General features: G+C 51.3%; 1 protein-coding gene across 1 annotated transcript in view; it reads right to left on the bottom strand.

The window, feature by feature from the left end:
* pgr (progesterone receptor) overlaps positions 1 to 13,201 on the bottom strand; it is a 62,839-nt gene that overhangs the window by 49,432 nt on the left and 206 nt on the right. The window contains exons 1-2 of the mRNA XM_036965366.2: positions 11,998 to 13,201; positions 11,637 to 11,746 (exon numbers count right to left, since the gene is read on the bottom strand). The exon at positions 11,998 to 13,201 is cut by the window's right edge and continues 206 nt beyond it. Coding sequence (XP_036821261.2) covers positions 11,637 to 11,746; positions 11,998 to 13,004 — 1,117 coding nt within the window. The 5' untranslated portion in view covers positions 13,005 to 13,201. The remainder of the gene's footprint in view (positions 1 to 11,636; positions 11,747 to 11,997) is intronic.

The following is a 13,201-nucleotide window of genomic DNA, read 5'->3' as shown; positions in this document are numbered from 1 at the left end:
CTCCCCTATAAACATTACAGGGATATGGCTCTGACTATATACAACACCTCCCCTATAAACATTACAGGGATATGACTCTGACTATATACAACACCTCCCCTATAAACATTACAGGGATATGACTCTGAATATATACAACACCTCCCCTATAAACATTACAGGGATATGACTGAATATATACAGCAACACCTCCCCTATAAACATTACAGGGATATGACTCTGAATATATACAGCAACACATCCCCTATAAACATTACAGGGATATGGCTCTGACTATATACAACAACACCTCCCCTATAAACATTACAGGGATATGGCTCTGAATATATACAACACCTCCCCTATAAACATTACAGGGATATGGCTCTGACTATATACAACACCTCCCCTATAAACATTACAGGGATATGACTCTGACTATATACAACACCTCCCCTATAAACATTACAGGGATATGACTCTGAATATATACAACACCTCCCCTATAAACATTACAGGGATATGACTGAATATATACAGCAACACCTCCCCTATAAACATTACAGGGATATGACTCTGAATATATACAGCAACACATCCCCTATAAACATTACAGGGATATGGCTCTGACTATATACAACAACACCTCCCCTATAAACATTACAGGGATATGGCTCTGAATATATACAACACCTCCCCTATAAACATTACAGGGATATGGCTCTGAATATATACAGCAACACCTCCCCTATAAACATTACAGGGATATGGCTCTGACTATATACACCATCTCCCCTATAAACATTACAGGGATATGGCTCTGACTATATACAACACCTCCCCTATAAACATTACAGGGATATGACTGAATATATACAACAACACCTCCCCTATAAACATTACAGGGATATGGCTCTGACTATATACAACACCTCCCCTATAAACATTACAGGGATATGACTGAATATATACAGCAACACCTCCCCTATAAACATTACAGGGATATGGCTCTGAATATATACAGCAACACCTCCCCTATAAACATTACAGGGATATGGCTCTGACTATATACAACACATCCCCTATAAACATTACAGGGATATGGCTCTGAATATATACAGCAACACCTCCCCTATAAACATTACAGGGATATGGCTCTGACTATATACAACACCTCCCCTATAAACATTACAGGGATATGGCTCTGAATATATACAGCAACACCTCCCCTATAAACATTACAGGGATATGGCTCTGACTATATACAGCAACACCTCCCCTATAAACATTACAGGGATATGGCTCTGACTATATACAACACCTCCCCTATAAACATTACAGGGATATGGCTCTGACTATATACAACACCTCCCCTATAAACATTACAGGGATATGGCTCTAACTATATACAACACCTCCCCTATAAACATTACAGGGATATGGCTCTGAATATATACAGCAACACCTCCCCTATAAACATTACAGGGTCTGAATATATACAGCAACACCTCCCCTATAAACATTACAGGGATATGGCTCTGAATATATACAACAACACCTCCCCTATAAACATTACAGGGATATGACTCTGAATATATACAGCAACACCTCCCCTATAAACATTACAGGGATATGTCTCTGACTATATACAACAACACCTCCCCTATAAACATTACAGGGATATGGCTCTGACTATATACAACCCCTCCCCTATAAACATTACAGGGATATGACTCTGAATATATACAACACCTCCCCTATAAACATTACAGGGATATGGCTCTGACTATATACAACACCTCCCCTATAAACATTACAGGGATATGACTCTGAATATATACAACACCTCCCCTATAAACATTACAGGGATATGGCTCTGAATATATACAGCAACACCTCCCCTATAAACATTACAGGGATATGACTCTGACTATATACAACACCTCCCCTATAAACATTACAGGGATATGACTCTGAATATATACAGCAACACCTCCCCTATAAACATTACAGGGTCTGAATATATACAGCAACACCTCCCCTATAAACATTACAGGGATATGGCTCTGACTATATACAACAACACCTCCCCTATAAACATTACAGGGATATGACTCTGAATATATACAACACCTCCCCTATAGACATTACAGGGATATGGGTCTGAATATATACAACACCTCCCCTATAAACATTACAGGGATATGACTCTGAATATATACACCACCTCCCCTATAAACATTACAGAGATATGACTCTGAATATATACAACACCTCCCCTATAAACATTACAGGGATATGACTCTGAATATATACAGCAACACTATGCATTTCTGTCTCTTCTGTAGATGTTATATCCTTGTATTGCTGCTATTGTATCATCAGATTAATTATCTAAGTGAGTCTCAGAAATGGCTGGTTTATGAATGTTATCTGATGTTTGCAAATTATTGATTTAATGAACCTTATGTCTACGGCTACATATATTTGTCACGTATACTCCCTCTCCGGCCTCCAGGTCATCAGGCTGCTGATTATCCTGCACACCTGCCTCAGACAGATCACCAGGCTCCCCTGCTACAGCCGGCTCGTCAGGCTCTCATGCCTCAGACAGATCACCATGCTCCCCTGCTACAGCCGGCTCGTCAGGCTCTCATGCCTCAGACAGATCACTAGGCTCCCCTGCTACAGCCGGCTCGTCAGGCTCTCATGCCTCAGACAGATCACCAGGCTCCCCTGCTACAGCTGGCTCGTCAGGCTCTCATGCCTCAGACAGATCACCAGGCTCCCCTGCTACAGCCGGCTCATCAGGCTCTCAGACAGATCACCAGGCTCCCCTGCTACAGCCGGCTCGTCAGGCTCTCATGCCTCAGACAGATCACCAGGCTCCCCTGCTACAGCCGGCTCGTCAGGCTCTCATGCCTCAGACAGATCGCCAGGCTCCCCTGCTACAGCCGGCTCGTCAGGCTCTCATGCCTCAGACAGATCACCAGGCTCCCCTGCTACAGCCGGCTCATCAGGCTCTCAGACAGATCACCAGGCTCCCCTGCTACAGCCGGCTCGTCAGGCTCTCATGCCTCAGACAGATCACCAGGCTCCCCTACTACAGCCGGCTCGTCAGGCTCTCATGCCTCAGACAGATCACCAGGCTCCCCTGCTACAGCCGGCTCGTCAGGCTCTCAGACAGATCACCAGGCTCCCCTGCTACAGCCGGCTCAACAGGCTCTCATGCCTCAGACAGATCACCAGGCTCCCCTGCTACAGCCGGCTCATCAGGCTCTCAGACAGATCACCAGGCTCCCCTGCTACAGCCGGCTCAACAGGCTCTCATGCCTCAGACAGATCACCAGGCTCCCCTGCTACAGCCGGCTCGTCAGGCTCTCATGCCTCAGACAGATCACCAGGCTCCCCTGCTACAGCTGGCTCGTCAGGCTCTCATGCCTCAGACAGATCACCAGGCTCCCCTGCTACAGCTGGCTCGTCAGGCTCTCATGCCTCAGACAGATCACCAGGCTCCCCTGCTACAGCCGGCTCATCAGGCTCTCAGACAGATCACCAGGCTCCCCTGCTACAGCCGGCTCGTCAGGCTCTCATGCCTCAGACAGATCACCAGGCTCCCCTGCTACAGCCGGCTCGTCAGGCTCTCATGCCTCAGAAAGATCGCCAGGCTCCCCTGCTACAGCCGGCTCGTCAGGCTCTCATGCCTCAGACAGATCACCAGGCTCCCCTGCTACAGCCGGCTCATCAGGCTCTCAGACAGATCACCAGGCTCCCCTGCTACAGCCGGCTCGTCAGGCTCTCATGCCTCAGACAGATCACCAGGCTCCCCTGCTACAGCCGGCTCATCAGGCTCTCAGACAGATCACCAGGCTCCCCTGCTACAGCCGGCTCGTCAGGCTCTCAGACAGATCACCAGGCTCCCCTGCTACAGCCGGCTCAACAGGCTCTCATGCCTCAGACAGATCACCAGGCTCCCCTGCTACTGCCGGCTCATCAGGCTCTCAGACAGATCACCAGGCTCCCCTGCTACAGCCGGCTCAACAGGCTCTCATGCCTCAGACAGATCACCAGGCTCCCCTGCGCCAGCCGGCTCGTCAGGCTCTCATGCCTCAGACAGATCACCAGGCTCCCCTGCTACAACTGGCTCGTCAGGCTCTCATGCCTCAGACAGATCACCAGGCTCCCCTGCTACAGCTGGCTCGTCAGGCTCTCATGCCTCAGACAGATCACCAGGCTCCCCTGCTACAGCCGGCTCATCAGGCTCTCAGACAGATCACCAGGCTCCCCTGCTACAGCCGGCTCGTCAGGCTCTCATGCCTCAGACAGATCACCAGGCTCCCCTGCTACAGCCGGCTCGTCAGGCTCTCATGCCTCAGACAGATCGCCAGGCTCCCCTGCTACAGCCGGCCTGTCAGGCTCTCATGCCTCAGACAGATCACCAGGCTCCCCTGCTACAGCTGGCTCGTCAGGCTCTCATGCCTCAGACAGATCACCAGGCTCCCCTGCTACAGCCGGCTCGTCAGGCTCTCATGCCTCAGACAGATCGCCAGGCTCCCCTGCTACAGCCGGCTCATCAGGCTCTCAGACAGATCACCAGGCTCCCCTGCTACAGCCGGCTCGTCAGGCTCTCATGCCTCAGACAGATCACCAGGCTCCCCTGCTACAGCCGGCTCGTCAGGCTCTCATGCCTCAGACAGATCGCCAGGCTCCCCTGCTACAGCCGGCTCGTCAGGCTCTCATGCCTCAGACAGATCACCAGGCTCCCCTGCTACAGCCGGCTCATCAGGCTCTCAGACAGATCACCAGGCTCCCCTGCTACAGCCGGCTCGTCAGGCTCTCATAACTCAGACAGATCACCAGGCTCCCCTACTACAGCCGGCTCGTCAGGCTCTCATGCCTCAGACAGATCACCAGGCTCCCCTGCTACAGCCGGCTCGTCAGGCTCTCAGACAGATCACCAGGCTCCCCTGCTACAGCCGGCTCAACAGGCTCTCATGCCTCAGACAGATCACCAGGCTCCCCTGCTACAGCCGGCTCATCAGGCTCTCAGACAGATCACCAGGCTCCCCTGCTACAGCCGGCTCAACAGGCTCTCATGCCTCAGACAGATCACCAGGCTCCCCTGCTACAGCCGGCTCGTCAGGCTCTCATGCCTCAGACAGATCACCAGGCTCCCCTGCTACAGCTGGCTCGTCAGGCTCTCATGCCTCAGACAGATCACCAGGCTCCCCTGCTACAGCCGGCTCGTCAGGCTCTCATGCCTCAGACAGATCACCAGGCTCCCCTGCTACAGCCGGCTCATCAGGCTCTCAGACAGATCAGTAGGCTCCCCTGCTACAGCCGGCTCGTCAGGCTCTCATGCCTCAGACAGATCACCAGGCTCCCCTGCTACAGCCGGCTCGTCAGGCTCTCATGCCTCAGACAGATCGCCAGGCTCCCCTGCTACAGCCGGCTCGTCAGGTTCTCATGCCTCAGACAGATCACCAGGCTCCCCTGCTACAGCCGGCTCGTCAGGCTCTCATGCCTCAGACAGATCGCCAGGCTCCCCTGCTACCGCCGGCTCGTAAGGCTCTCATGCCTCAGACAGATCGCCAGGCTCCCCTGCTACAGCCGGCTCGGCAGGCTCTCATGCCTCAGACAGATCGCCAGGCTCCCCTGCTACAGCTGGCTCATCAGGTTCTCATACCTCAGACAGATCACCAGGCTCCCCTGCTACAGACGGCTCGTCAGGCTCTCATGCCTCAGACAGATCGCCAGGCTCCCCTGCTACAGCCGGCTCGTCAGGCTCTCATGCCTCAGACAGATCGCCAGGCTCCCCTGCTACAGCCGGCTCGTCAGGCTCTCATGCCTCAGACAGATCGCCAGGCTCCCCTGCTACCGCCGGCTCGTAAGGCTCTCATGCCTCAGACAGATCGCCAGGCTCCCCTGCTACAGCCGGCTCGTCAGGCTCTCATGCCTCAGACAGATCACCAGGCTCCCCTGCTACAGCTGGCTCGTCAGGCTCTCATGCCTCAGACAGATCACCAGGCTCCCCTGCTACAGCCGGCTCGTCAGGCTCACAGACAGATCGCCAGGCTCCCCTGCTACAGCTGGCTCGTCAGGCTCTCAGACAGATCACAAGGCTCCCCTGCTACAGCTGGCTCGTCAGGCTCTCATGCCTCAGACAGATCACCAGGCTCCCCTGCTACAGCCGGCTCGTCAGGCTCTCATGCCTCAGACAGATCACCAGGCTCCCCTGCTACAGCCGGCTCGTCAGGCTCTCAGACAGATCACCAGGCTCCCCTGCTACAGCCGGCTCGTCAGGCTCTCATGCCTCAGACAGATCACCAGGCTCCCCTGCTACAGCTGGCTCGTCAGGCTCTCATGCCTCAGACAGATCACCAGGCTCCCCTGCTACAGCCGGCTCATCAGGCTCTCAGACAGATCACTAGGCTCCCCTGCTACAGCCGGCTCGTCAGGCTCTCATGCCTCAGACAGATCACCAGGCTCCCCTGCTACAGCCGGCTCGTCAGGCTCTCATGCCTTAGACAGATCGCCAGGCTCCCCTGCTACAGCCGGCTCGTCAGGCTCTCATGCCTCAGACAGATCACCAGGCTCCCCTGCTACAGCTGGCTCATCAGGTTCTCATGCCTCAGACAGATCACCAGGCTCCCCTGCTACAGCCGGCTCGTCAGGCTCTCATGCCTCAGACAGATCGCCAGGCTCCCCTGCTACCGCCGGCTCGTAAGGCTCTCATGCCTCAGACAGATCGCCAGGCTCCCCTGCTACAGCCGGCTCGTCAGGCTCTCATGCCTCAGACAGATCACCAGGCTCCCCTGCTACAGCTGGCTCATCAGGTTCTCATACCTCAGACAGATCACCAGGCTCCCCTGCTACAGCCGGCTCGTCAGGCTCTCATGCCTCAGACAGATCGCCAGGCTCCCCTGCTACAGCCGGCTCGTCAGGCTCTCATGCCTCAGACAGATCGCCAGGCTCCCCTGCTACAGCCGGCTCGTCAGGCTCTCATGCCTCAGACAGATCGCCAGGCTCCCCTGCTACAGCCGGCTCATCAGGCTCTCATGCCTTCACCGGATCGCCAGGCTCCCGTGCCCCAGCCAAGCGACAGGTTCCCGCGCATCAGCAGGGGTGACCGTTCCCCTCCTGATCCCCAGGATCGTCCTTTTGGTTGGCGTCCTGTGGCTGGAGCCGAACGCACACGGGAGGGGGTACTGTCACGTATGCTCTCTCCGGTGCTCTAGGTCGCCATGCTCCCCCATCTCAGCAGGACTGACAGACTTCCCGCGCCTCAGCAGAGGTGACCGGTCCCCTCCTGATCCCCGTGATCGTCTTTTTGGTCGGCGTCCTGTGGCTGGAGCCGCAGGTCTCAGAGGGGGGTACTGTCACGTGTGCTCCCTCTCTGGCCTCTCCCTCTCTCGTTATGGCACACACCTGTCACCATTGTTACGCTCACCTGCGCGTCATCAGACTCACCTGTACCCCATCACCTCCTTGATTACCTTCCCTACATATGTCACTCCCTTTGGTTCCTTCCCCAGGCGTTATTGTTTCTGTTCCAGTGTCAGTTCTGTGCGTTGTTTGTGTTTCTTGTTTTTGTATTATGTTGTGTTTATTTATTAAAACACTCACCCCCTGAACTTGCTTCCCGACTATCAGCGCACATCGTTACAATATTAACATGGGCTAATTTCAGCCCTTTCCTGGGTAGCTTATCAGAGATTGACATAATACTGAAAAGAGCTAAATAAAAAAAATATACATTCAGCAGTCCATTAATCAATTGGTGTGTGTGCTGTGGGGTTGAAGCTATGAACCCACAGGCTTGGCTCTCTCATCCCTTCCAGGCTTCTGGGAGGGAGGGTGGACAATGAGCCTGTCATAGCGGATGTAAGCAATGTTCCCACGAGCTCTGGCAGCTTTCATGGCTGGGATCAGTTCTTTCCTCTTCTGGCGCACAGTTTCAGGATAGTCCTTGTTGAGGAAGATATACATTCCTCTCAAGTTCTTGGCTCTTTCCAGAAACGCAACCTTGTCCTTGAATCTCAGGAACTTGACGACCATCGGCCTGGGCCTGTCACCTGGGCCTGTCACCTGGGCCCGGTGGTGGGTTTTCCAGTCCTGTGGGCGTGCTCCACCTCAATCTTCCTGTGGTCCATATTCAATTACTCAGAGATCATTTCCCTAACTTTGTCCTCAGACTTCATACAGGTCTCACGTGGAGATTCTGCAATCCTGTCCACAACCATATTTCACCTTGATTTTCCCTCGAGTCTGATTTATCTGTCATTGTAATCATGGGTTCACACACAGAACTGATGTCCTCTATCAATGGCTTACAGATTGCTGTCATCTTGCCGTTCAACTCTTTAAACTCATTGAGCTGACACTGGGAGAACTGCAAACTGTTCTTTTATCAGACTGAGAGACATGACCATGGTTAAACTGAGAGACATGACCATGGTTAAACTGAGTGACATGACCATGGTCAGACTGAGTGACATGACCATGGTTAAACTGAGAGACATGACCATGGTCAGACTGAGAAACATGACCGTGGTCAGACTGAGAGACATGACCATGGTTAAACTGAGAGACATGACCATGGTCAGACTGAGAAACATGACCGTGGTCAGACTGAGAGACATGACCATGGTTAAACTGAGAGACATGACCATGGTCAGACTGAGAGACATGACTGTGGTCAGACTGAGAGACATGACCATGGTTAAACTGAGAGACATGACCATGGTCAGACTGAGAGACATGACCGTGGTCAGACTGAGAGACATGACCATGGTCAGACTGAGAGACATGACCATGGTCAGACTGAGAGACATGACCATAGTCAGACTGATATACATGACCGTGGTCAGACTGAGAGACATGACCATGGTCAGACTGAGAGACATGAACATGGTCAGACTGAGAGACATGACCGTGGTTAAACTGAGAGACATGACCGTGGTCAGACTGAGAGACATGACCATGGTTAAACTGAGAGACATGACCATGGTCAGACTGAGAGACATGACCGTGGTCAGACTGAGAGACATGACCATGGTCAAACTGAGAGACATGAACATGGTCAGACTGAGAGACATGAACATGGTTAAACTGAGAGACATGACCGTGGTCAGACTGAGAGACATGACCATGGTCAGACTGAGAGACATGACCATGGTTAAACTGAGAGACATGATCATGGTCAGACTGAGAGACATGACCATGGTCAGACTGAGAGACATGACCATAGTCAGACTGAGTGACATGACCATGGTCAGACTGAGAAACATGACCATGGTCAGACTGAGAAACATGACCATGGTCAGACTGAGTGACATGACCATGGTCAGACTGAGAGACATGACCGTGGTTAAACTGAGAGACATGACCATGGTCAGACTGAGAGACATGACCATGGTCAGACTGAGAAACATGACCGTGGTTAAACTGAGAGACATGACCATGGTTAAACTGAGAGACATGACCATGGTTAAACTGAGAGACATGACCGTGGTTAACCTGAGAGACATGACCATGGTCAGACTGAGAGACATGACCGTGGTCAGACAGAGACATGACCATAGTCAGACTGAGTGACATGACCATGGTCAGACTGAGAGACATGACCGTGGTCAGACTGAGAGACATGACCATAGTCAGACTGATATACATGACCATGGTCAGACTGAGAGACATGACCGTGGTCAGACTGAGAGACGTGACCGTGGTCAGACTGAGAGACGTGACCGTGGTCAGACTGAGAGACGTGACCGTGGTCAGACTGAGAGACGTGACCGTGGTCAGACTGAGAGACGTGACCGTGGTCAGACTGAGAGACATGACCGTGGTCAGACTGAGAGACATGACCGTGGTCAGACTGAGAGACATGACCGTGGTCAGACTGAGAGACATGACCATGGTTAAACTGAGAGACATGACCATAGTCAGACTGAGTGACATGAACATGGTCAGACTGAGAGATATGACCATGGTTAAACTGAGAGACATGACCATGGTCAGACTGAGAGACATGACCGTGGTCAGACTGAGAGACATGACCATGGTCAGACTGAGAGACATGACCATGGTCAGACCGAGAGACATGACCATAGTCAGACTGATATACATGACCGTGGTCAGACTGAGAGACATGACCATGGTCAGACTGAGAGACATGAACATGGTCAGACTGAGAGACATGACCGTGGTTAAACTGAGAGACATGACCGTGGTCAGACTGAGAGACATGACCATGGTTAAACTGAGAGACATGACCATGGTCAGACTGAGAGACATGACCGTGGTCAGACTGAGAGACATGACCATGGTCAAACTGAGAGACATGAACATGGTCAGACTGAGAGACATGAACATGGTTAAACTGAGAGACATGACCGTGGTCAGACTGAGAGACATGACCATGGTCAGACTGAGAGACATGACCATGGTTAAACTGAGAGACATGATCATGGTCAGACTGAGAGACATGACCATGGTCAGACTGAGAGACATGACCATAGTCAGACTGAGTGACATGACCATGGTCAGACTGAGAAACATGACCATGGTCAGACTGAGAAACATGACCATGGTCAGACTGAGTGACATGACCATGGTCAGACTGAGAGACATGACCGTGGTTAAACTGAGAGACATGACCATGGTCAGACTGAGAGACATGACCATGGTCAGACTGAGAAACATGACCGTGGTTAAACTGAGAGACATGACCATGGTTAAACTGAGAGACATGACCATGGTTAAACTGAGAGACATGACCGTGGTTAACCTGAGAGACATGACCATGGTCAGACTGAGAGACATGACCGTGGTCAGACAGAGACATGACCATAGTCAGACTGAGTGACATGACCATGGTCAGACTGAGAGACATGACCGTGGTCAGACTGAGAGACATGACCATAGTCAGACTGATATACATGACCATGGTCAGACTGAGAGACATGACCGTGGTCAGACTGAGAGACGTGACCGTGGTCAGACTGAGAGACGTGACCGTGGTCAGACTGAGAGACGTGACCGTGGTCAGACTGAGAGACGTGACCGTGGTCAGACTGAGAGACGTGACCGTGGTCAGACTGAGAGACATGACCGTGGTCAGACTGAGAGACATGACCGTGGTCAGACTGAGAGACATGACCGTGGTCAGACTGAGAGACATGACCATGGTTAAACTGAGAGACATGACCGTGGTCAGACTGAGAGACATGACCGTGGTCAGACTGAGAGGCTCCAATAAATCTCTAAGATTACGAGACCAAAACAAGTCAGAAAAGAAGAACATTGTGAACACTGGTTACTGTGATACTGTGTGATACTGTCTGTGCTTTGCTTTAGTTGTGTGCCATTAGTTTATAAAAAAGGCACAAATGGTGCTTAGTAAAAACTGTAAAGTCCTGTCGTGTCTGGTGTCAATGTTTAGGGCTCAAAAGGCCACAATAACCCTCAATATTTATTGTTTTTTTAACCACACATGTTTATATTTTCTTCCTGAAACATCCTCATTAACCTTTCCTCTCAACCATATGCTACTCCCATGTACCATGGCAGTGTTCAACCGGTGGTCATTCTTTAAACGTCCAAGTCAAATCTCCATACCATATACTGTTACAATCCTCTGATATGGTGTTGCTTACCTTCGACCGCTCGTTTAAAGAACACTTTGCAGCTTCCACATGTGAGGACCCCATAGTGACACCCTGAGGCCTCATCTCCACAGATCATACATAGTCTCTGGGGTGGAACACTGCAGAACCAGGGAATGAGCCATTGGTTATTTACACTGACAACATTGGCACCCTGATATCACAGCAATTGGCTGATTGAGGAATAATAAAACAAGCTCATCAAATCAAATCAGATTAATTTTGGCAACAAACAAACAAAAGCGAATGCATGAATAAGAAACCACATTTAAATTATCTGAAAGATGCCAAACTGCTGAGACTTTTACAAAGGTTATGGTCAGCTATACTTTAAATAATGCGTCAATCTTACCCGCCATATCCTGTATAGGTTGGGGACCTCTGGAGCAGGGCTGAGGTGTGAATTCCATCCGGGGAGGAGTAGCCATGGTGTGGGTACTGGTCCTCGGAGACCCCGCTGGACTGGCACCAAAACGAGGAATGAGTAGGAGAGGTCTGAATGGACCATCTGGGCATTTCACTCTTATAAATCATCAAATGCTGCTGTGGACCCTGTCCGTTACTGCTCATTACATCAAAACTCAGCATGCCCTTACCGGGATGAGTAGGAAAGGGAACACCGCGTGAGTCTGCACGGACCTGGGGAACCGTCGACATCTGGTCGTTCTGATTCAAGTCGACTAGAAAGTTCGGTGAACAGTCCAATAGTACTTGTTGGTGCTGTTGTCCAGGCGCGGAGGTGGGGAAAGACGCTGCGGAATCATCCAGAAAACCTAACTGTTGTTGTTTCCTCTCGCTGTCATAACAGCTCTCGAGGGTAGGGATGTTGGCCGTTAGGTCAAAATCGGGACACGGTGTTTCCATGATTAGTGACGGCTCCTTCTCATCTTTGATGATCCTACAGACCCCGGTGGCTGTGGTTGAACTGGGTGTCGATATCATGTTCGTAGCCGCTCTCTGCAAACTTTCATGAGTTACTGTTGGGATCGGCTGCGGTAACGTGGAATCCTTCACTCCCTCTATACCATGCACCTCTGTCCAGCGCACAGGGTCAGAGCGGTCATAAAACGCTTTATTGATAAGTGATGCGTTATCTCTGACCGTACAGTCTTTGAACATGGCACTGTTGTTGCTTGAGCCAGGAGGCGCAGCGCACAAAGTGCCAACGTTTCCAAAACTACGCACTACGGAGGACATGCAGACTTGAGACTGTGGCTCCTTAGAGAATTTCCGAGGCTGACCAAATCCTACATCTTTATACTTCTCAATCAAATAACTTACTCTTTTACTGGAGTCTGTGACGTCTGAGCTCAATGTGTTCGCTGTGTCCATCCTGTCTGTTGTGTGTTCATTTTCCATTCTGTTGTCAAAGCTACAGAAATCACGAAGACGACAGTCAGTCAGAGTCCCTGTCGGTCGGCGAGGAGACTAGAGTGGGTGGTGTCTCTTGGTGCAAAGAAAGAACTTCCCAAAATGCTTTTCCGCGCAGCTACCACTGGCTTGCTGTATATATAGAGGAATACAATGGTACAACCCATACGTCTGTGGCTCAATCA

The sequence above is a fragment of the Oncorhynchus mykiss genome, chromosome 27 (assembly GCF_057628025.1).
Source record: "Oncorhynchus mykiss isolate SJ-2025 chromosome 27, ASM5762802v1, whole genome shotgun sequence".
In the NCBI taxonomy this organism is placed as follows: domain Eukaryota; kingdom Metazoa; phylum Chordata; class Actinopteri; order Salmoniformes; family Salmonidae; genus Oncorhynchus; species Oncorhynchus mykiss.
Note: the sequence above shows the minus strand (reverse complement) of the source record. Positions and strands in the feature narration are given on the sequence as shown.